This window comes from Hippocampus comes, unplaced genomic scaffold (assembly GCF_001891065.2).
Source record: "Hippocampus comes isolate QL1 unplaced genomic scaffold, H_comes_QL1_v1.1 scaffold420, whole genome shotgun sequence".
NCBI classification, from domain to species: Eukaryota; Metazoa; Chordata; class Actinopteri; order Syngnathiformes; family Syngnathidae; genus Hippocampus; species Hippocampus comes.
In genome coordinates, this window is record NW_017806163.1 from 45971 (window position 1) to 66845 (window position 20875).

General features: G+C 43.0%; 4 protein-coding genes across 6 annotated transcripts; 2 read left to right on the plus strand and 2 right to left on the minus strand.

Annotated features, from left to right (window-relative positions):
• Window positions 1-121: 121 nt before the first annotated feature.
• rrp9 (ribosomal RNA processing 9, U3 small nucleolar RNA binding protein) lies at window positions 122-4363 on the minus strand. Of its 2 annotated transcripts, none has more exons than XM_019895769.1 (15): window positions 4140-4363; window positions 3922-4010; window positions 3721-3833; window positions 3582-3649; window positions 3428-3469; window positions 3227-3353; window positions 3024-3148; window positions 2858-2950; window positions 2600-2700; window positions 2079-2213; window positions 1782-1844; window positions 1542-1687; window positions 1276-1355; window positions 1112-1185; window positions 122-277 (listed from the first exon to the last, which is right to left on the minus strand). In XM_019895769.1, exons 1-15 carry the CDS (start codon window positions 4221-4223, stop codon window positions 175-177), a joined length of 1443 nt encoding a protein of 480 aa, XP_019751328.1. In that variant the 5' UTR covers window positions 4224-4363; the 3' UTR covers window positions 122-174. The 2 variants fall into 2 exon arrangements, with proteins under 2 accessions (XP_019751328.1, XP_019751327.1); XM_019895768.1 differs by having other exon boundaries at window positions 1530-1687.
• A 130-nt stretch (window positions 4364-4493) lies between these two features.
• On the plus strand, window positions 4494-9211 carry LOC109531468 (uncharacterized). 2 transcript variants are annotated; one of them, XM_019895771.1, is made up of 6 exons: window positions 4494-4790; window positions 5007-5161; window positions 5251-5398; window positions 6718-6893; window positions 6970-7198; window positions 8125-9211. In XM_019895771.1, exons 2-6 carry the CDS (start codon window positions 5024-5026, stop codon window positions 8280-8282), a joined length of 849 nt encoding a protein of 282 aa, XP_019751330.1. In that variant the 5' UTR covers window positions 4494-4790; window positions 5007-5023; the 3' UTR covers window positions 8283-9211. The 2 variants fall into 2 exon arrangements, with proteins under 2 accessions (XP_019751330.1, XP_019751329.1); XM_019895770.1 differs by having other exon boundaries at window positions 4497-4790; window positions 5248-5398.
• Window positions 9212-10655: 1444 nt separating this feature from the next.
• Window positions 10656-13570, plus strand: cav4a (caveolin 4a). Its single transcript, XM_019895795.1, has 3 exons — window positions 10656-10966; window positions 11954-12141; window positions 13063-13570. The coding sequence occupies exons 1-3, from the start codon at window positions 10745-10747 to the stop codon at window positions 13211-13213; spliced, it is 561 nt and encodes a 186-aa protein (XP_019751354.1). The 5' UTR covers window positions 10656-10744; the 3' UTR covers window positions 13214-13570.
• A 1355-nt stretch (window positions 13571-14925) lies between these two features.
• On the minus strand, window positions 14926-20228 carry oxtrb (oxytocin receptor b). Its single transcript, XM_019895794.1, has 2 exons — window positions 18661-20228; window positions 14926-15775 (listed from the first exon to the last, which is right to left on the minus strand). Exons 1-2 carry the CDS (start codon window positions 19580-19582, stop codon window positions 15531-15533), a joined length of 1167 nt encoding a protein of 388 aa, XP_019751353.1. The 5' UTR covers window positions 19583-20228; the 3' UTR covers window positions 14926-15530.
• Window positions 20229-20875: the final 647 nt, after the last annotated feature.

Consider the following 20875-nt stretch of genomic DNA (forward strand, 5'->3'; position numbering starts at 1 on the left):
GAGGTGAGTGTTGTGATCCACCCATTCATCCTCACATCACCCTGTAAATTTTTCGCTGTCAATGGTGTTACCCAACAAACATCATTCTCAAAAGATTTTTTTTAAATAAAGAGTAACATTGTGGCATAAGGTTTTGAACACCTTTAATCTACAAAAGAAAAAGTCAAAAGTCCACTATTCCGCTGTCGGGGCTTCATCTTGATTGGGAGTTTTCCTTTTCAGGGGAATGATACAGATGCCGTTGCGAGCCTCTTTTTGTCTCCACCATCGACCCAATCTGCACAGAGAAAGATGAAATGTTAACACCGAGGCTCACAAATGTATATCCCTATTTTCCAATTGACGCATGGACAACAACTAATGCACTTCAAGCGCACTTTAACGACAAAAGTATAGGGATAAACCATTTATTCAAAATGATCATTTCCTCCTTCATGTCAGCAAGAGAGTTTGTGCTTCCAACTTTGTGGGTCCAGAATGAGGAAGGGTTTTTGTGATAGACAGTGTCCCACAGAGATGCCCTCTCTCTGGTCGAATTTCAGTAACCTCTGACACCCCAATGTTCAATAGTCCCTGGAGGTAGAGCTGCAGAGGTGGAACTGCCTCCATATTTTCTTCCTGTAAGGTTCAATGGGCCCTTGCCCCTCCAGTAAAGGCTCGCAGATTAACAAATACTACTCCTACTGGTAGGTGTGAAAATTCACAACTGATTACCCGTATATGGTAACGGATGCCTGCTCAACATTAGGTAGAGTAAATGCCCAACTTAAGGTAAGCAGTCATCAGCGACATCCTGTCTATATATTTTTTTTAAAGTACGGTGGACCCCTGCATTCATGATGTATGATGAGTTTCAAATAATATTGAAAAATGTTGTAGGATCATACTTTGGGTTAGGGGTTAAAAACTACCATTAGCTAATTTCTGTGATATTAACGCTTCACTCTATGTATCCACTAGCAGTTGATTTTGAACAGGGAACAGGTCATATGACCTTTCCCTTAAAAGAAAAGTAGAACACTCCCATCTAGTGGACCGAGTACAACAACTGGAGCGGAAAAAGAGGTCAGAACAGTTGCCATGGAAACAGCAGCATTTCTGCAAATCTTACCTGTGCTCCTGGCCGACACCCGCCACCAAGAAGTGACCAGTGTGTGAAAACTTCAAGCTGTTGACAAAACCGACCTGAGGGAGGGAAAAATGGGGAGGCACAATAAGAAGACATGAAGGCTCACGGTGTTGCGTGACGGTCAGTGTGTTTCAAGATCCTTTTACCACTGGAATACTGAAGAGAGGCTCAAGCCCTCGATAATTCGGACCACACTTCCACACTTGCACCTGAGAGTTGCTGGAACCTGTCAAAAAGAACTTGCTGTCACTCTGGATCAACGTGACAGTGTTTGCTGTTGTCGAGCACACTCAACCAAATGGAAATGTGTGTGTATCACACTGAGCTGAATACATTTGCATATTTTCTGATGGGTCATGTAGGTGTGTGTGTGTGTGTGTGTGTGTGGAAAGACGCTCACAGCCGGAGGCACCTGAGGCTACGACGTCGGTGTTCTGAAGCGCGGCCACCGCGGCGACCCAGTGAGGCTGCTCCAGCCCGGCGTCGCCATGGCAACCGTGAGCCTGCTTCACCGTGCTGAGGGGCTTCTTCTTATTGACGCTCCAAAGACACACTGAGCTGAGGAGGGGGCGGCCCAGAAACGGAGGCAGACGTGATCAAGTTGACATGCTGACAATAATGGCGACTGTCAAAAGCCGATGACAGGACGTACCCGTCGTCAGCTCCCGTGATCATGTGCTCCTCGTTAATGAGCTGGATGCAATCTATAGAGCCCCTGCAAAAAAAAAAAAAAAAAAAGTCGTGAAAACTTAAAAGCCGATGTCTGTTTTTATTAATGTTAGAAACTTCAAGAGTGCAAGAGAGCTCGAGCTTCATTGCGCGCCATTTGTAACCTTGACCTAAACCGTTATAAACCAAGCATTCCATGTCATTTGGATATGCAAAACTTAACTCAAAACAAGTTCGTCTGAACACACTGGCGCCATCAAGTGATAATGCAAACACTCACTCGTGGCCGTGGAAGACGAGTTGCGACTCCTCTGCGATTTTCCACACCCGCACGGTGCGGTCGCGACCGCCGGCCGTCACGCAGCGTTCTCGGCTCAGGCTGTCCAGTGCCGTGATGGCATCCTGATGGCCGAAGCTGTGAGAAGTCATCATGGTCGGTAAATGCATATTATTAGAAAGAAAGCCATTTCTTTTTTTTAAATCTACGTCACCCCACTACACATAAGGTAGAACTATTGATCCCACAGAGGATAATTTCACTACAACCACAGTAATAAGCATGACTGTGACAATCAAAATCAAGAAGTATTATTGTAAAAGGATATTTTATTTTTTTTTAGTTTCCTCATGTATAACAGGGCTGGTGTACTTAAGGTGTCACATAGGGACGTCCCGATCATGTGATTGGAAATTGGTGTTGATCATGTGATTTTCAGCTGATCCAACCCCCCCCCCCCCCCAAGAAAAAACATGATCAGGACATCCCTACTCTCACATGAGTGTTAGAGTGAATTCACCCACAGTGTCTCCACGTAGGCATTTTCATCCACATTCCACACTTTGATGGAGCGATCGTGTGAGGCGCTATAGAGATCGTGAGTTCCCCTCCTGAACGAAAGACCCTGCAAACAAGCACGTTCACTCATAAGTGCTTCTCGATGTGCTGAGGTGGAAGCTTGTTGCAAGAACAGATCAGCAACATAGCCGAAATAAAATGAAATCTCAGCTGCTGCTTAAAAAAAAAAATTAATCAATGATTTGCCCACAGTGACTACCTACCGACACGGCGCCTTTGTGTCCTGTGAATTTGTAAAGATGGTTGCAGGTTTCAGCTTCCCAAATCATGATCAGCTTGTTCATGTCTCCAGTGGCCTTAAAAAGTGCATTTTGTTACTCCTCAAGTTGTATGTGACTTTGTTTGTACTGTAAATGTGTTGGTCCTCACCAAATATTTTCCGTCGGATGATATGGACATGCACAGTACTTGAGCCGTGTGTCCAACATGGCGATCCTCCGTCCCCTTCCTTCCACCAGGTATGACTCGCAACTTTTTCCCACTCTCGATATGCCCTGAAGAAATATAAAAGCAGACATTTATAACATTTTCTTTATATCCACAATGCTGAACATACACTGAGGGTATCTTACATTTAATTATGGAGCAGTCTTTTGCAGATGAGAATATGCACTTATCGTCAGGGCTGATGACCAAGCAAGTGATTGGGAGCTTGTGTCCTCGTAACAGACGAATTTCAGAAGCGTCGGGTGGTAATAGCTAAAAGACAAAATATTTAATAGACATACCAGTCACCAAGGGCACCGAGTGTTTAACTTTCTGTTATTCCTTACATCTTTGGCAATAAGTCGCTGTAGTTTTCCTTTCTGTTCAAGCTGTAAAAAAATATATACAAATAAAATAAATGACACAGAAGGTTGCATACCAAATACATCCACGTTCTTCCCACAAAATGAGTGTGTCCATACTCATAGCAGTCAGTCTCACCACTTCTTCTTGAAGTCTTCCCGCAATCAAATCAGTCTCAAATGATTCATCTTCTACCTTTTCTTCTTCTAATGAAGATAGGAGGAGTAAGTGTAAGACAATGTAGACTAAAGAATGAATGACATAACTAGAACCTAACCTTGTTCCTTTAACTGGTTGAGATAAAGTTTGGCTAATCTGAGCTTCTTCTCCTGTGGAGTCTCATCATAGTCATGCTCCTCTTTGGCCTGTCTTTTCTTGGCAACTACCGGACTGTGTAGCACAAATAAGACACGTATACACATATTAGTTGTTAGTATTTCGAAACATATATCATAAGAGGTTTAGCCGAATTGTCTACCTCTCTGTCTCAGAGTCGCTGGAAATCTCTTCGTTGTACTTTGAGTTCTGTTTCTTGCCTTTAACTTTCCCGGCCGTGTCGCCGTCACCCTGTGTCAAAAAAGATTTTTTTTAAAAAATAGATTAATCGTGACATGCAATGAAAAGTGTACATTTCGACGTGCAGGGCAAAAATTGGCGATTAGCAGTGGCTAGCGTGTCCCAGCTAGTCACACTTACTTTCCGCTTCGATATCACTGTCTTTTTCCCAATTTTCGCCATTTGAGGTTTTTTGGACCCCTTGATAAAGAAAGACGATGACATCGCGAAACGCGTTAACAGTAACTACGTTGTCGAGGAAAAACTAAAAGATCCCAACTTTACGAAGATTCAAGTCAACATTGGACCCACATGGGTAACATGCAGGTCAACGTCACTTGAAATTACGTCCGAATGATATTGGTGCTCATTGGCCGATGCCTACTACATCCCGCCTTTTTATTAGGATCTGTTATCTTATTGGTCTCAAAGAATTTCGGAAGAACAGGAAACAGTCCTCAGGAAAAATAGGTCCCTCGGAGAAAAATGAGTCGCGGGTTTGTTCCACATATAAAATTTTTAAAAATCATACAGCACCGTTACTCCTGACACATTCATACCGCATATATTCAAAACAAATAAAATTAGTTTCCTTAGTGAGTTGAGCCTAAAACCTTCCAAGCTGCTCATGAAACATTGGGCAGTATCACACCGGGCTCCATGTACTGGAGTACTGCAATAGTACTGCTACTTCCTCTACTACGCAGTATTCACATTTGCATATATTGCACTGCCTTTGTCCTCAGTGGGTGTCGTTACACTTTAATTCCTCGATACAAGCTGAGGGACCAGGTGAGGTTCATTTCCACCACAGTGTCCTTAAAACGCAAATTTATTTGCTCCCGATACACACAGATAGTGTTTATCACGATGAGCTAAATGGGCAGCGGAGGGGTCGAGCTGAGGACGCGGCGTCAACTAACTTTCCATTTTCGTCTCCCCCCTGTGGGGGAAAGTTAGACGCCGTTCCCCGGGGCGAACTTTACAAAACGTGTCTTCCCTCTCTAGATTTCCCTTGAAACCTTATGCCACCTAAGAGAGAGGCGGGGGCGATTCCATCCCCGACGCCGGGAAAGATGCTAAAGATCAACACGGTCCCACTGGAGGCTGGTCCAATGGAGGAGTTGGCCGAGTCCACTTACTCTCCTTTTCTCAACACCGAGGTAGGATACGTTTGTCTTGAACGCCGCACACACACGTATCGTGCACTTTTCCCCCACTATAGGCTTGATTTCCTCTCACCCGACAGCAGGAATTTGAGGGGATTGAAGACGTCGAGAGTCCAGGCATCCGAACAGACACAATCAGCCTGCTGATGAAGATAGAACAGCTGCAGGCCCAACTCAAATATGAACGCAGGTGTCGAATTCTGGCTGAGAGAGAGCTGAGGGATATGAAAGGTGGGCGTAAAGAAGAAAAAGTTAAAAAGATGGGGAGCATCTCTGAACGTTCTGAACTCCTGTTTCCATGCCATTATCGTGTTGAAGAGGATAATGCGGCGCTTAACTTCATAGTTGAGACTGAATATTCCTTCCTTCCTATACTTGAGCCCAGGCGTGACTAGCAAAAAACACAAGTCATTGAAAGCATCCAAAAAAAAGTTTGTGATTGCTTATTTTAAGTGTAGAGTTTGCAGTGATTTAAAAAAAAAAACTTTGTCAATCACATATGCAGAGATGTCAACAATATTCATTACTCAAGTACAAGTATGCATATTGTGATTTAATAATACTTTAGTCTAAGTTGTAACTATCAACTCCAGCTTTTGACTGAAGCAATGGTATGAAAATAATGGTTTAAAAACTACCTAAACTATAACAGTAAAAGGAATACAAGGAGAAAAAAAATGCATTGAAGCGGAAGTCAATTCTAATATTTTTTTTCAAAATGTTCCATAGTCTAACATGTTTTTCTGATTCATCTTGCATTAGTTAAATAATAATTAATCTGATGAATCCACACCATCCCAGAACATTTGACTTGACTTTAAGGACAAAAGCGTGGGCTGCATCACAAATGCATAAACTGTATATATGATCCAAGAGGAGAATATTATTTTGGGAAAATCATCCCTCTCTGGACCCTTCTTCTGCCGCTAACTGAATTTTTGTTTATTATTTCGTAATTCATCACAGCGTGACTGAAACGAGCCAATCAGAGACTGTAGGGACAAAAGTCAAGACCGAGGGATGCACAATCATTTGCTCACGAGCGCTGTGGCTCATAGAGGCTCATGAGGAGACAGGCAGGCTCTCGCAGTGGAGACTATTACAGTTAAAAAGGATCAATTGAAAAGCTCTCCACTTCATGTGGAGGGATATAAATATAATGTTTGAAGCTCAGATGGCTGTATGTGGATGGCTGCGACCACCGACGTGACTGTTCCCATCGGGTCCTCAGGTAACTTAATCGCCTCTTTTATGTTTTGAAAAAATACAACATCAAACCAGTAACAATTCATTTTGACTCAATGGAGAGGAAGTCACATGATCAATGTTAGCATGCTGCCGCACACGCATGTTAGTAAGCAAATAGGTGAGTTTTTCAGTGAATTTCTGACAATTAGTCCACCCCCCCCAAAAAAAAATCTGTAAATTGTGACTACCCCCCCCCCCCCCCCCAGGGAATTTATTACAGTATTATAATTAAAGCCGTTAGCCTAGGTTGTGGACATGCTAGCACATAATAGTATTTCGTCTGGATGTGACGCTTGCCGCAGAGATGAATACTCTCATGGTGGAGATGCGACACACGGCTCACGACCTCCGAGCCACGCTGGACCACATCCTCCAAGGCGGCGACCCGATGATGGCCACACACAACTCCCAAGAAGAAGGCATCTCCTTCCTGTCGGAGCACGAGGCTGACATCGTAGCAGTAAGCGACAAGCCAGAGGTCGGCACTCATTTGTCAGTGTCGTCGGACCAACTCTCTTGTGCGTCGTCACACGTTCAGTTTTTGTCACCCTCAGGACAGCAACAACTACATGTACCTCGCCGAAAACCTCCGGGTTCCGAGGAGTCTTTACGAGCATGTGGGCGAAATTGCAGACTTCAAGAAATACACCGGAGCGCTGCTCATGATGCTTTTTGACAGAGAGACGCTGGCCACACACTCGCTGCAGGGCCGCAGGAACGCTATGAGTGGGGAGGAATGCCCCAAGCCCCAGCTCCCACCTGAGATCCTCAGGAGTATCATCGGTAGGTTATTGATTGAGAACGAATGTCATGGAATGAACAATTAAGCTTTCGCGCCAATGTTGCCACGAGTGAGACTTGCGTCAGATTTTGTTCCGTATTTTATTGATTCTTGTTTGCAGTATCAGTTGGGCATTAGTGGTAGTGCTCTTGAGCGGCTTAGATCCTATTTGGCAGTTTGAAATTTTTGTGTAAGCCCTGGTTGCTCTGCCCCACTGTTGATGGTCTTCCACAGGGTTCACATCTGCGGCCTCTGCTGTTTTCATTGCTCTTGAGTTCCATCTGAAGAAAACATTTTTTTTTCTTCCACTGCTCTGCGGATGACCGTCAGATCGATGTCCCGCTAAGAAAAAATATGCTTTCTCAATGAGGCTACTTGTCCTTTCTGGAAGAAATCAAGGCCTGGCTGGCACAGAATTTCTTTAATTTCAATGAAAAGAAAGTCATGTTGTTTGGTCCCAGTGGCCCGTGTACATTCCACCCTGCTGACTTGGGCCCCCTGGCGCCTCATCTAAAACCAACAGTCTCGAACTCGGGTGTTAAACTCGATAATAATTTCAAATTTAACCGGCAAATGGTTACTGTGCACATGCTCGAACTCACTCCTGACAACGTCTGAGCATGCACCTGAAGAGACAAACGGGGGTCTCGTGTGTTTTAGCATCAGTCTGTGGTGAGTAGTAGATGCAACTATGTGTGATATGCCTTAGGTTCTCACAATTGGTCCCTTGCTCAAGCAGTCAGGATTGCAGACTAGCCTCCTTCCCACAGCCTGTTTTTAACCACTGTTGCCCTCAATGGGTAAAAACTCGGTGAAGGAACACAGTGGTTTTCCGTGTCGGGATGCAGGATTCACTGGATGACATCATCTCAGCATTCACACGTCACCTTTTGATTTGTCTTCATTATCGTCTCGTCACTCCCTTCAGAGCATGTGGCGGTCAAGTTTGGCGTGGACAGAAGCCAGATCAAGACGGCTATCCGGACCAAGTTGAACAATGAGGACAAACTGCTGAAGAAGAGAATGGGCTTGGTGAAAGTGGAACACAAAGCCGACGTATCTCTGCCCGACAACGCGTCGATATGATTGATGCCAGTCGGCAGTGTGCTTTGGCCTTCATCTTGTCTGCTCGTGTGTGTGTGCTGTACTGTAACCGTGTGACAGGTTGCCTCTCCTAATCGACATTATTCAATGTAGTGCTTGAATTAGGTTATTTTTACAGTAACGACCTTTTTGTAAACTTGGGACGGCTCTCATTAGACAGTATTCTATATCCTGGAGAGCAAATGTACAGTGCTTTTAAGCTCACGTATGCTAGAGGCGAGTAAGTTCTTCTGTTAACGTTCTATGTTTGCTTTGGCGGCTCTGTCGAAAAGCTCTTCGTTAGCCAACAAAAACACTATTACTCTTCACTTTAATGGATGTCCAGCCCAGGATGGGTCGCCTCCTTGCTTACACATTTTCAACCAATCTTCAACATTTCAGTCAGTATTGACTTTTTAAATGAAAGAACCCAACTTTGGGTCTGATTTTTTTTTTCTTTTTTTTTTTAATGAGCACTTTTGGTTGCAGTTTTAAGCACACTTTCTTACTAATCAATAATGGCTTAGTTTCACACGGTTTAACTCGTTGGACACTACATTAGCTTGTATACAAGGTACTAATTATTTGTAAGGGGCAAAAATACAAGAGCTGTATCCAAAAATCTTCTTTGACAAAGATACCACCGCTCAGTTTTGATTGATAGTCAGACCAGAGCTGTTTTTCTTAAATTATATTCTGCCAGGATACATTGTCATCTTGTTTCGTTCCAAGGGTCCAAGAGTTGATGAAACTAATTGAACACCTTCCACAGTAGGTAGCGGGACTACAATTTCATCTGAATGTTCAGGAATGCACATCTTAGATTGTGTCTGGTGAGTTTAGGTGCACATAAACAATATTTGATTAATCACTTTGTTGTTGTGCTTCATTGCATTTGTGCCAATAATAAACTGAAGGGAATGGTTATGTTCCATTCTTGCAAATTTCATTAGATCCGTGTATGAATGGGAATTTTCTCCAGCAATGCCGTCGGTGCTGAACTGCAATTTTGAAATTTGAAACTCTCAAATGACCCGGAAATATGGTCTCAAATCATCACAATGTTTTGGAAGACATTTTGGGGATAGAGCAGAGTCAGCTTGCTTGGTAAATTCCGTTTATATTAATCAGCCTTGGAGGAACAATTTAAACTTACGTTGGCACAGACTATGGAGGAACTGAAAAAAAAAAACTGATCACGAAAAGACACAAATTGAGGCCTTGACAGCTTCTGCCAAAATAGTTGCCCTTGAGATGTTCCATTTATTGAAGAGATGAGATGATTAAAAACGAAATTTGTATACACATAGCAGGAAGAAAGAACACCACACCAGTTTTTGAGGTATACATGCAGTCACATTTTCCGTCTTCATTTGCAATCATGAAAAAAAAGGCATATTGTGTATGAATCCGTGCTATTCATTCGTTTTGTGAATGTCGGGGCTTTGCAATGAGATGACTAACACATACAGTGAAGGACCACCGCAGCCACTTGTGTGCAGCTGCCCCTTCCAACAAGAAGGCTCATTAAATCCCATTTCAAAAGGATAGAGGCGGGTATCGTCGATGAATTATTCTCATTGATCACATCCCTTCCGTGACACGATCCCTTGTTTTCAAAATCCGACTCAATTGCAGCCAGTTACTGAGAAAGCGTGCGACTGTATTTTTGGGATGACCCAGCGAATTTGCAATGAGAGTCTCTCTTCTTTTATCTATCACGCACAAGAAAAAGCCTCGACAAAGAACAGTTCAAATGTGCAGTCCTCTTAAAAAAATGTGTGACAGCTGCAGGGGCTGTCTAAAATGTCTTTTTTTCAGAGGAATGTAACAAGATTTCACGCAAAATGTGTTGCAAACAGATCTCTAACACAGTTTTCTAAACTGTCAATCTGAAAGGAAGGAAGCAGTCTTTCCAGTGAGGCTTTTGTTGGAAATTGCTTTATTACAAATATGTATACTTATTCAATATGTTTATAAAAGTTAAAAATATATTTATACTCAATGTGAACAATAAGACAATGTGCAGTATGTGTTTCTGCATTTAGAAGTGAATAGTTTTGAAGTCGCAGCTTTGCGGCAGCAACGCTGAGCCATAAAACCAGACGAGTTTTTCGACCTCTGGCGTAAATGCATTCACGGATCTGCCACATTTGTGAGCCACTCCTATTTGTCATTTAATATGATGCACTGGCATAATGTGTGGTGTGTGTGTGTGTGTGTGTGTGTGTGTGTGTGTGTGTGTGTGTGTGTGTGTGTGTGTGTGCGCGTGTGTGTGGCTATTATTTATATCCCTCGATCGTCTCACAGCTCAGGAAAGTGATCCAAGTTGAAAGGTCATCTGAAAATACCATCCAGGCCAACGCAGCCTTCTCAATATAGCCCCCCTCGCCCGCAGCTGAAAGGGGCTGTGGCCTCAGTCGGGAGTTTGTACTGTCGCTACTGTGTTGTGTTCACCTATCTCAATGGACGACCTGAGGAAGGGGGGCGATTTGGAGGAGGTGGAGATTGACCTGAGGGACTCCAGTGACCCCGAGGAGTTTGAACAACCAGAGACGCTATGGAAAGCGGGGCGCTTTCATGACCAGGAAGAAAAAAGTATTCATTCGTCTTCCCTTGTGGATATCAGCGATACCAAACCCTTGCTCGATGTTCGAGACCCTCGGGGGATGAACGACTGCCTTAAGGTAGCGAATGCTAATATGCTAAAGCAATTGAACTGTGGACAGTGACTCGGATGAACAGAATTGTTCACATTCTTTTTTCATATCATCAACCTGTTGCTGGGCAGAATTTAGGGCGCGCGATCAGTCCCAAAAATGGCGCCTGGCAGCCACGCCCGCATTTATTTATACCCGATAATTCTACATCATTAGTTTTCATCCATCTTTTCATCTTCGATACAGTTGATCCTGTTCAGGGTCACAGGTGAACCGGAGTCAATCTTGATTTAGGGAAAAAGAAAGACTACACCCTGGATTAATCGCCAGTTAATCACATAGAGTGGCGAGACAACCATTCACATTCACACTATCACTGTGTGGGTACTGAACTCATGCTGCCTAAATGGCGAATTAACCACTACACTGTGAGTGACAAAATTGCTGCTACTCTGTATTAGCTAAAAAATACTTACAGAATGAATGAATGAAAGACACTTCCCCAATGCAAACATAGTCAAGATCGAAAAGATTAAAACACCACAATCACTACTCTGTATTAAATGTAAAATGAATGAATGAAAAAACAGTGGGTGGCCCGGCTGTCTAGTGGTTAGCACGTTGACCTCACAGTGCAGAGGTACCAGGTTCAATTCCAGCTCCGGCCTCCTTGTGTGGAGTTTGCATGTTCTCCCCGGGCCTGCGTGGGTTTTCTCCGGGTACTGTGGTTTCCTCCCACATTCCAAAAACATGCATGGCAGATCTGATTGAACACTCCAAATTGTCCCTAGGTGTGAGTGTGAGCTCGGATGGTTGTTGGTCTCTGTGTGCCCTGTGATTGGCTGACAACCGGTTCAGGGTGTCCCCCACCTACTGCCCGAAGATGGCTGGGATCGGAAAATCAATGAATGAAAGAACAGCATGTACTTTTTGTTTCCAGCATTTGGTCTTGTCAAAGAAACTTAAAACCATGATCCATGGACCAACATACCATGTTTTTCTTTGGGCCTGCAGGTGACGTTTGAAGATGTTATTGCTGAGCCAGTGTCGGTGCGCAGCGGGGACCGAGTGTGGATCTGGAGCCACGCTTTGTTTGAAGTCTGTCGAATTTGGGTATACAGGATCATCACAGTGCTTCTGGCCATCCCCATGTCCATCCTCTCCGGAATCCTCTTTGCTGTTCTCAGCTGCATACACATATGGTAATTGTGCCGGTTTGAACCAAAAATAAAAATGCTAACAGTCCACTAGTTAACACGTACACAACAAAAGTTTATGTTGATAAATAATCTGGTTTAAATTATCATAATGCAATCGTTTGGAACGGGTAAAAAAAAGTCAACAATCAGTCAAGGCTATCCTCTGTTTTAGTTTGTTAAGCATATTTTGTAAAAAAAAAAAAAAAAAAAAAAATGTGGATTCTAAATATTTGACACCATTTTTGTTCAATCCAAAATATTAACGAGTAAATTTTCAATTGATTCAATGTTAATTTTTAATCACTGAGCATTTTATTTTAGTTTTTCACAAAATGCAATTGTGTTTAACTGTTTGACATAAAAGTACAAAGTAAATTCAATGTTTTTTTTTTAATTACTCACATTAAGGTAATACAATCTTTACAAATCGTTTTATATGTTTAGCTATGAATAAATATTTTAATCTCTGATGAATGCTTTTGTTAGTTCAACGCAAACATATTAAGTTTATCCAACACAAATTATAAGGAGACGTAATCGGTACTGTTTTTCATAAAATCACATAAATACATTAAGCTGATCGATGATTTAAAATGAGTCACTTAGCTGAGGGCCACTACAAGTGTAAAAAAAGATAAACCCTAAAATGTTTTAAAAAAAAAAGTGTTTCATGAGTGTATCTGTGCTCATATAGTTATGCTGTAAATGTAACTTAAAGTGTGAAAATGGGCTTTGGGATACAGTACATCATGTTATTATTCAATAGATAAATAAAGACCTTTCACTTTTGCATCCTACAAAATTAAAGGCATTGTTGCTTATCGCCAAAGAGAAAACCATATATCAAGCTGTGTACAATAAGTGTACATTAAATGTACATACAGGACAAAAAAGACACTGGGTGTGTGTTGTTGTGTTCACCAGGATGATCAGCCCCTGCATGAAGTGCATTCTTATCGGAACACGCTGGCTGCAGAACCTTTGGAGCGTCGTGCTGGACGTCATCGCGAGGCCTTTGCTGACCAGTGCCGGGCGGTGTTGTGGCGGCTTTAGCGTTCACTTGGCCAAGGAATAACACATACTTAGGCTACCTTTGATTTGTAAAGGACACACAGCCACCAAGTGGATGACCTAATTGTGGACATGTAAATGTCGTTACAGACTTCATCATAATGTGTTTACAGCAGCTTTGCTAAGAGTTCAACGCTGTATGAGATTTGTCAACGATAACATGTGCCTGACACATTTAATATAGTTAGTAACAGTGTGCAGTTTACAACTTTATGTGGTACAAACCTTTCTATTTTTTATTTTCTTCAGATTTTTTGAAAAAGAGATTTTTTTTTAATGAATGAAACATCACACTACCGCACAGATGAATTTCTGGAAAATTAAAATAAGTGACCCCTCCAGAAGAGGATAACTTACCAAATTAGTAATGCATTTATTTATTATTTATTATTATTATTGTTATTATTCCTGCATCTTGTCCAAAACTGACTTTTATACGAAATTTCATTTGATTACAATTAGTTATTTGCATACTACATTGCATGGATGATTAAAAAAAAACATACCCCTATTCCCCCCAACTCCCCAATCATAAAATGGATTACGAAACAACTTTTTTGTATTTCCAAAAGACAATAGCAGGAAAGTGTCCCACCACAGGGGGGCAGTCTTACCTCACACAGAAGGTACATTTAGTTTGATACTTTGTAACATTGTAGCAAATAAAACCAACGAAAATGAACAATGCCAGAAGTGTTTGTCTCTGAAATGCGGATGAAAAACACAAAGAGCAAGACAATTAGACACACAAACGCTGTACACTAGGGGCTTTCTCTGATATTTGCATTGAGTTACAAATTGGACACACCTCATAAGTCCAAAACATGCATAGTTGACTGAAATGAGTCTTTATTGTATTCAATGTCTCCTTACAAATTAAAATCAGACTTTCACTTCACTTTCACTTGTTCATAGAACATTTCAAAATAGACTGTTAACATAATATGAGAGATACCCTGTCTGGTCCACTAGTGTTGGTTCTTCAAATATAATCACAGTGACATTTTACATATTCAGCAAGTTCCTAGAGGATGCGGCAGTGGAAAAAAAAGCTTGCTACATATTGGTTGGTGAGTAGCCTCTCCCTTTCCTTTCTCTGCTGTGTGGCGCATCCCAAGTTTCTGCGGAAAGAAACAGCATAATGTGATCTTAAAAGAACATTGTGTAGAAGTTAGCGCCATCTAGTGATCAAATAATAGGATGCAAAGACCAAAACTCGAAATACGTGCAGTTTGAAGCACGTGCACTACTGTCAGTCGACGAGCCTCGACTAAGCAAGCCTTCCACCTCAGCAGATGTGCAGGCAAAACGTCATCACAAAAGGCTTCAATAATTCCTTCAAGTGACAAACTAATTGCATGGATTTTTTTATTAAACCCATGCTGTCGTCATCATGTGGCGGAACAACCTTCGTTAAGTTTGTCAGCTTTGAGTGTCCGTAGCGGAAAGACGGCGGCAAAAAATGGCAACCTTTTGTAGCTGAGGCACGTGCTATGTAATTAGCAATTACAGTAACATTTAAAAAATATACGTTGATGTGATGGAATACAGTTTTTGCACATTATTCAAATCAATTGTGTTTTTCGAAGTAACAAACATTGAAAAATAAAAAGATTATACACACTGTCCCTTGAATTGACGCATGCCGTTTTAAATTTAGCCACTGAGAACTACAGTGGGATAAATCCACTTTGGTATATTTTTTTTTAAAGATACGTGAGGAAATGAATAAAGTCATACATGGTATTTCTTCAAGGTCTAGTTCGCGGTTTGACATCTGGGACAGTCAACTATTGCATTCATCACTTTTATTGATTCATCAGTGCAACTCCGGGCCAGCATCCCAGAAAGTGAGAGGATCAGATATTGAAAGAAACCTTGCAAATTAAATTGTACTTTATTTCGCTTAGCTGCCGGGGCATCAACATATTAATGCAAATGAATATTGTGAATTAGGGTTAACCCGAACCCTTTTCCTTAATCCCAGTGTGTTTCTTACCTTTCAGGAAGTTTAGATGACACTGACTGGGATCCAATTTACGAACTCAAAGATGACCCCAATACTGTATCTCAGTGGCTAAAAGTGTACTGTACTTATGTTTCATCAGAATCAAACTCATGATGTATGAAAAAATACCAACATCAATTGTTCTTGGGCCAGCATCTCTTTCCTGCTTAGCAACGAGTAGCCATGAAAATGTGAAGAGTGTTCTCTTGTTATCACGTGGCTGCAACTGCTTGGAAAGGATGTTTCCATTGAGGCTGCGGAAGTAATGACGTGCCCGTGAAAGAAGACGCCAACTGGACTGTCGGATGAAGTCTCAGTGTGCTGGCTCCCCTGTGCTAGATGTGTGCGAGAGGGTTTTGTGGCTGCCGTCCTTCTTGATGGCGCATGCGGAGGAGTTGTTGTGATGTTGGCTGCACGAGGACGCCGCCACATAGCGTCGACAGCAGAAGAAGCCGCTCGCCACACCCTGGAACATGTGACCGGCGAAGAACATGTAGATCCAGGGGTTACAGCAGCTGTTCAGACTGGCCAGCAACATGGCGATGATGAAGGCCGTGTCTGTCAATTACAAAATGGTGGTCAGTATGACTACATGTACAGCTGTACCTCTACTTACGAACGTCTCTGCATGTGAAATTTTCAAGTTACGAAACGCCTCAACAGGAGAATATTACCTCATGTTACGAAATCATTTTTGAAGATACAAAAACTAAAAATATTCGCAGCTCGGAGTTCCCTGAATCCAACATACTTATAGCTACTCTGCCATTGGCTATTACCTAGCATCATCCTGGCATCCCATTGGCTGAGAGGGAGCTATACCGTACGTGTCTGTGTGTGTGTAGATAAATAAATAGATAGATTTGTGTCTATGCAGCGTCCTCGTCATTCGCCCCTCGGGCCACGAGCTTTATATGGAAAATGCGTCTGTACTTGTTCTAGTTAAGAAATTTCTTCCAGATCCAATTAATTTCGTAAGTGGAGGTACCAGTGTAATGTAAAACTGGTGTCCCGTGAGAGTTTACCAGGCAGTTGCATGAAACTCACTTAATTTGTTCCAAACGCTGACCATTTTATCTTTCTTTGTGTATCTTTGCCAGTTACGTTAATAGGCAGAACAATGAAATGCTCATCATCACATACATGTCAAAATGTGGTCAGGGGCCTGTGTATCTGTTTTTTATTTGGTGGTGTGCTGTGCGATTTTTTTTCTCAAAAAATAATGCCAACCACACAGAGGGATGCCAGAGGCACGATTAAAACCTTGAGCCTTCGAACTGTGTGGCAGATAGGGCAACCGCTTACCCGCCGTGCCACCCTATATAACATGATATTATTTCTTTAAAAAAAAAATCCCTCTTTGATGCATTTGCACGACTGGAAAAGAGACATTCAACAATTTCACTTATGTATATCGACAGTACATAGACCAGCCACAACTTGGGCCAGCTGGGGTGATCTTGCAAATCAGCGATAAGACCGCAGAAACATCTGGCATTATAAGTAACCTTGATGGATGCCACACAAATTAAACTTGAGGTTGCTTGGCGCTTTTCCGTTGGAACAAGTAATGATACATTTTCTCGGTTCGTGTGACTGTCCTGCATGGAAAAAAAATAATGGATTATTCATGGAAATGATGATAATTCCAGTGATGGGAGGCACAAAACCCACAGCGGGGAGTTTGCCATTGGGAAAGGGGGAAAGAGAAGATGTTTCCATGCAAGGGATTTAAACTGCGTCAAAAGTTTTTTTTTTTTTCTCCTCAAGGTGCTGACCTCTTGTGTGCGAGATGGCATCAGCCTGTTAATCCTGATGAATAAACCGGGTGGGAAAACGATTGCGACGGATTAGTTCCGCAGGGAAACGACAGTGAACTTTCAACCTTGTTTGACTTATTGTTTACATATATCCCAAGTCAGAGATGAAACACTTGTCTTCATTTCACGCCTCTTTAACGAGCGGCGGTGCGAGAATGAAGTTGAGGTCATGTTGAAATCCAGAGGAGGATTACTTTGACAACACCATCGTGTATCCGATTAGGAGCGTGTGCGATATCAAAGACCAGAAGTTAAGCAAACAGTGGATGAGTGCACAAAATCCCATTTGGACTTCAAGCCCTGTTGCTCATTGAAGTGAACTTCCCTACATGGCTTCTAAACATGAGAACCGACCGGGAATCCAGGGATGAAACTACACCGGAACTCGGGAGAGCGCAGACACCCGCTCAGAAATGGAATATGCCAAATAAAAAATCATTTTAAGTTATATTGTGAACAAAAGTGGAAACAAATCCGAGATATGCACTAATTACTCATCCATCCATCGATTTTCCGATCCACTTTATCCTCACAAGGATCACTGGAGCATATCCCAGCCGTCTTCGGGCAGTAGGCTGGGGACACCCTGAACTGGTTTCCAGCCAATCACAGGGTCACACAGAAACGAACAACCATCCACACTCACACCGAGGGACAATTTATAGTGTTCCATTAACCTGCCATGCATGTTTTTGGAATGTGGGAGGAAACCGGAGTACCCGGAGAAAACCCACGCGGGCACGGGGAGAACACGCAAACTCCACACAGGGAGGCTGTAATCGAACCCGGTACCTCTGCACTGTGAGGTTGACACGCTAACCAGTCATGGCAACAAATTAAAACAGCACATATCGTTTGTTTTGTTTCTCACGTGTTCGAGCAACGTTTGTATGATTTGACTTTATTGTATACAATATTTACCCCTAAACAATGAAACCCTTAGAATGCTGCCAACTCTCTGTATCTCTGTCTGCACAACACGTACGACATTCATGGCTTTCTGATTACCGTTCAATGCATTTTGTAATCACGAATTGACCATTTGATTTCATCTGAAGACTGACTCGATGTCGCTTCTCCCAATGGAGTGCATTGATCCAAATACGAATATAACCCTCGAATTGTAGAAAAAAAGACTACTTCATTAAATTAAAGTCTCTTGCACGATTCCATGCCAAGAATAACTGAAAGATAATGAAATTTTAATCGTTCCCCTCTCTTGTGTCCACTCTTTGGAGTCCTCCATTTCCCCTTCCTTGTGGCTCCGGCGGACTTTTTCCTTCCACTGATAAACACTGTCAGTGACACCCTCATTCACTGAGGAGAGGTCCCATTGGGAACAAGTCTAGTACACCATTCAGGCTCAATGCTTTGGAAAAAAAAATCAAAAGAAGATATTATCTCCTATCTTATCTGTAAATGAAGGACTTTCCAAATACATTAACTTTTTTTTTTTAACTTCAACTGAGTTCAAGTGACTCATTTGTTAAACTCAAAAGTCCGCTCTTATTTATTTATGTATTTTTTTCCGGTTTGTCAAGTTCGTCAAAGTTGGTGTATATATAATTTTTATATATTTTATATATATTTTATGTATAAAAGTCCATTTTGAGCGCAGCTTACCTTCCCGTGGAGCCGCATCATCCCACGCAGACCACATCTGGACAAAGAAAAAGGGGGTCCAGCACACGATGTAGGCCAAAACCACCACGAAAGTCATTTTCACGGTGCGTATCTTGGCTTTGGAGATGAGCCTGACGCTGCTCACCCGACAGAGATTACGCGCATCATTGACCGACGGAGCCAAGACGTGCTCCCTCCTGGTTTTCAGGTTAAAGTTCTGCCAGATTTTGACACAAATCAGACCGTAGCACACGCTGAGGACGCCCACGGGGAGGATGTAAATGCTGATGCTCATCCATGTGATGTACGCCTTGGCGCCCCACGGCTGCACAAAATCCCCCCAGCAGTCGTACACTCCGTCCCCGACGTCCCGCAGGGAAAAGATGTACACTTGAGGCGTGCTGAATATCAGACTGAGCAGCCACGACGTGCACACGCACACGCGGTCCCTTCCCCTGCGCACCGGTCTGAGTGGCTGGCATACGGCCAAACACCTGTCGATGGACATCAGCACCAGCATGTAAGTGGACGCGAACATGCCCACCACCTGCGCGTACTTCACCAGCCTGCACAGCGCGTCCGGTCCGTAGAAGCGGAACGTGATGTCCCAGATGAGCTGCGGGAGAACCTGGAAGACGGCCACCACCAGGTCGGCGATGCTCAGGTGCCTCATGAAGTAAAGCATCCGAGATTGGCGCGTTTTGGCCGCGCGGATGGCCCGCAGCACGCACAGGTTGCCGGTGAGCGCGAGAAGCAGCACCAGCACCAGCACGGCCACTTCCGCTTTCGCCACTTCGTCGTTGCGTTTTAAAGGGTGCGCGGCGGTGGCGTTGGCCGAGTGACTCTCGTTCTCCCACGCGCGACACCTGGCCCACGACGAGTTGTGGGGTCGGGTGTCGTCCGCGCGTAAAAAGTCCTCCATCGTGCGTCAAAAGCGCAGCCGGTGGTCACATCGTGAAAACGGAGTCCACGCGATGTCCTGCCAATTGGGGTTCTGTCAACTGCTCAAATAGCAAAATAGGACAGGATGGAGTGACGAGCATTCCTTTGAGAGGTCAAGAACACAACTGTACAAGTGTCTAACTGAGTCCACTGTGGAGGTCTGTTCTGCTGACGGGCTTTATGGGTACAGCAGTCCCCTCCCCTAATTGCATTTTCCTCTGTGGGAACCTGATGGATTATGATACATCACATGCAAGCTCTCTGATACATATTGAATATGTCAAATCAATATGCATGTCTGACTGTCTCTATCTGTTTAGCTGTCTACACTGAAAGTAAAAAATGTGTGTTGATTTTACTCAATTTTATATCATCAGGTAGTCGCACAAAATCATCTGGTTGCAGATAGATTTGAAGTGGATGTAGAAAATGTTTCTGGATCCATATTACTTCATTCCGTGCAACCGCATGACAAAATAAAATTGAGTAAAGTCAACAAAAAAACGTTTTTTTTTGTTTTTTTTCCAGTGTAACTGTCATACTCACCAACAGACTGTCTTTCGAAAGTGTGAAACACTCTTTGGCCTCCTCTGCCGAAAAAAAAGTGTGCTTTGATGTCACAGTTTTTAGATATGATCAGTGGTCATCTGAGCAAATTCCATTCAGAAAAAGATTTACAGGCGAATCAAAATGTCCTTCGAAGAGGCGACGCAGTTGAAAAGAGAAAAATCAAGTCGTAAGAGAGATTGGAAGTGAAACTTGGCTCAGGTGAAAAGACCACAAATCAGAAAGGGTCTCTGTTTTGGCTATTTATCTTCATATTTCCCTCACTTTATTCTATTTATATATACATTAGGGTCATGTTTTGTCATTTGTCATCCATTCATCAATATTTTACTATCACTCCCCCGATTGCAATCCAAGACACAAGGCCACATTCTTTTTTAATAATAATTTAAAAAAAAAGAGGGCAAGAATAGAAAATGCTTTCAAAGGTCATACAATAAACATTCATTGGACCCTAAACCGTAACGTTCCATCTGATATGGACTCCAACTGCACACCCCAAACGCATCACCAGACTGGCATGTTGTGACGGTCAACCGTGATATAAGCGCAAGCGCCGTGGCACCGCGGGACTGACACGGAGCCGGCAGAGGTCACGGCAAAATACATTCCGCTCTTTCTACTGCCGCGTGCGGCGTCTCGGAGCTCTTGCACAGGTACGAAAGCGGCGGCCCGTCCGTCTAACCTGAAGCATGTGTGTGGCGCC

What these genes read in the sequence shown, in the direction of transcription:
- rrp9 (XM_019895768.1), bottom strand. Translation starts at nt 4,223, where the DNA reads ATGTCATCGTCTTTCTTTATCAAGGGGTCCAAAAAACCTCAAATGGCG. An exon ending in AGACTGCTCCATAATTAAAT is followed by an intron (nt 3,149 to 3,226) that starts GTAAGATACCCT and finishes ATATTTCTTCAG; the next exon opens with GGCATATCGAGAGTGGGAAA. An exon ending in GACACAAAGGCGCCGTGTCG is followed by an intron (nt 2,701 to 2,857) that starts GTAGGTAGTCAC and finishes GCTTGTTTGCAG; the next exon opens with GGTCTTTCGTTCAGGAGGGG.
- LOC109531468 (XM_019895770.1), top strand. Translation starts at nt 5,024, where the DNA reads ATGCCACCTAAGAGAGAGGCGGGGGCGATTCCATCCCCGACGCCGGGA. An exon ending in CAGTAAGCGACAAGCCAGAG is followed by an intron (nt 6,894 to 6,969) that starts GTCGGCACTCAT and finishes TGTCACCCTCAG; the next exon opens with GACAGCAACAACTACATGTA. An exon ending in GATCCTCAGGAGTATCATCG is followed by an intron (nt 7,199 to 8,124) that starts GTAGGTTATTGA and finishes CACTCCCTTCAG; the next exon opens with AGCATGTGGCGGTCAAGTTT.
- cav4a (XM_019895795.1), top strand. Translation starts at nt 10,745, where the DNA reads ATGGACGACCTGAGGAAGGGGGGCGATTTGGAGGAGGTGGAGATTGAC. An exon ending in GGATGAACGACTGCCTTAAG is followed by an intron (nt 10,967 to 11,953) that starts GTAGCGAATGCT and finishes TTGGGCCTGCAG; the next exon opens with GTGACGTTTGAAGATGTTAT. An exon ending in CTCAGCTGCATACACATATG is followed by an intron (nt 12,142 to 13,062) that starts GTAATTGTGCCG and finishes TGTGTTCACCAG; the next exon opens with GATGATCAGCCCCTGCATGA.
- oxtrb (XM_019895794.1), bottom strand. Translation starts at nt 19,582, where the DNA reads ATGGAGGACTTTTTACGCGCGGACGACACCCGACCCCACAACTCGTCG. An exon ending in TGATGCGGCTCCACGGGAAG is followed by an intron (nt 15,776 to 18,660) that starts GTAAGCTGCGCT and finishes TGTAATTGACAG; the next exon opens with ACACGGCCTTCATCATCGCC.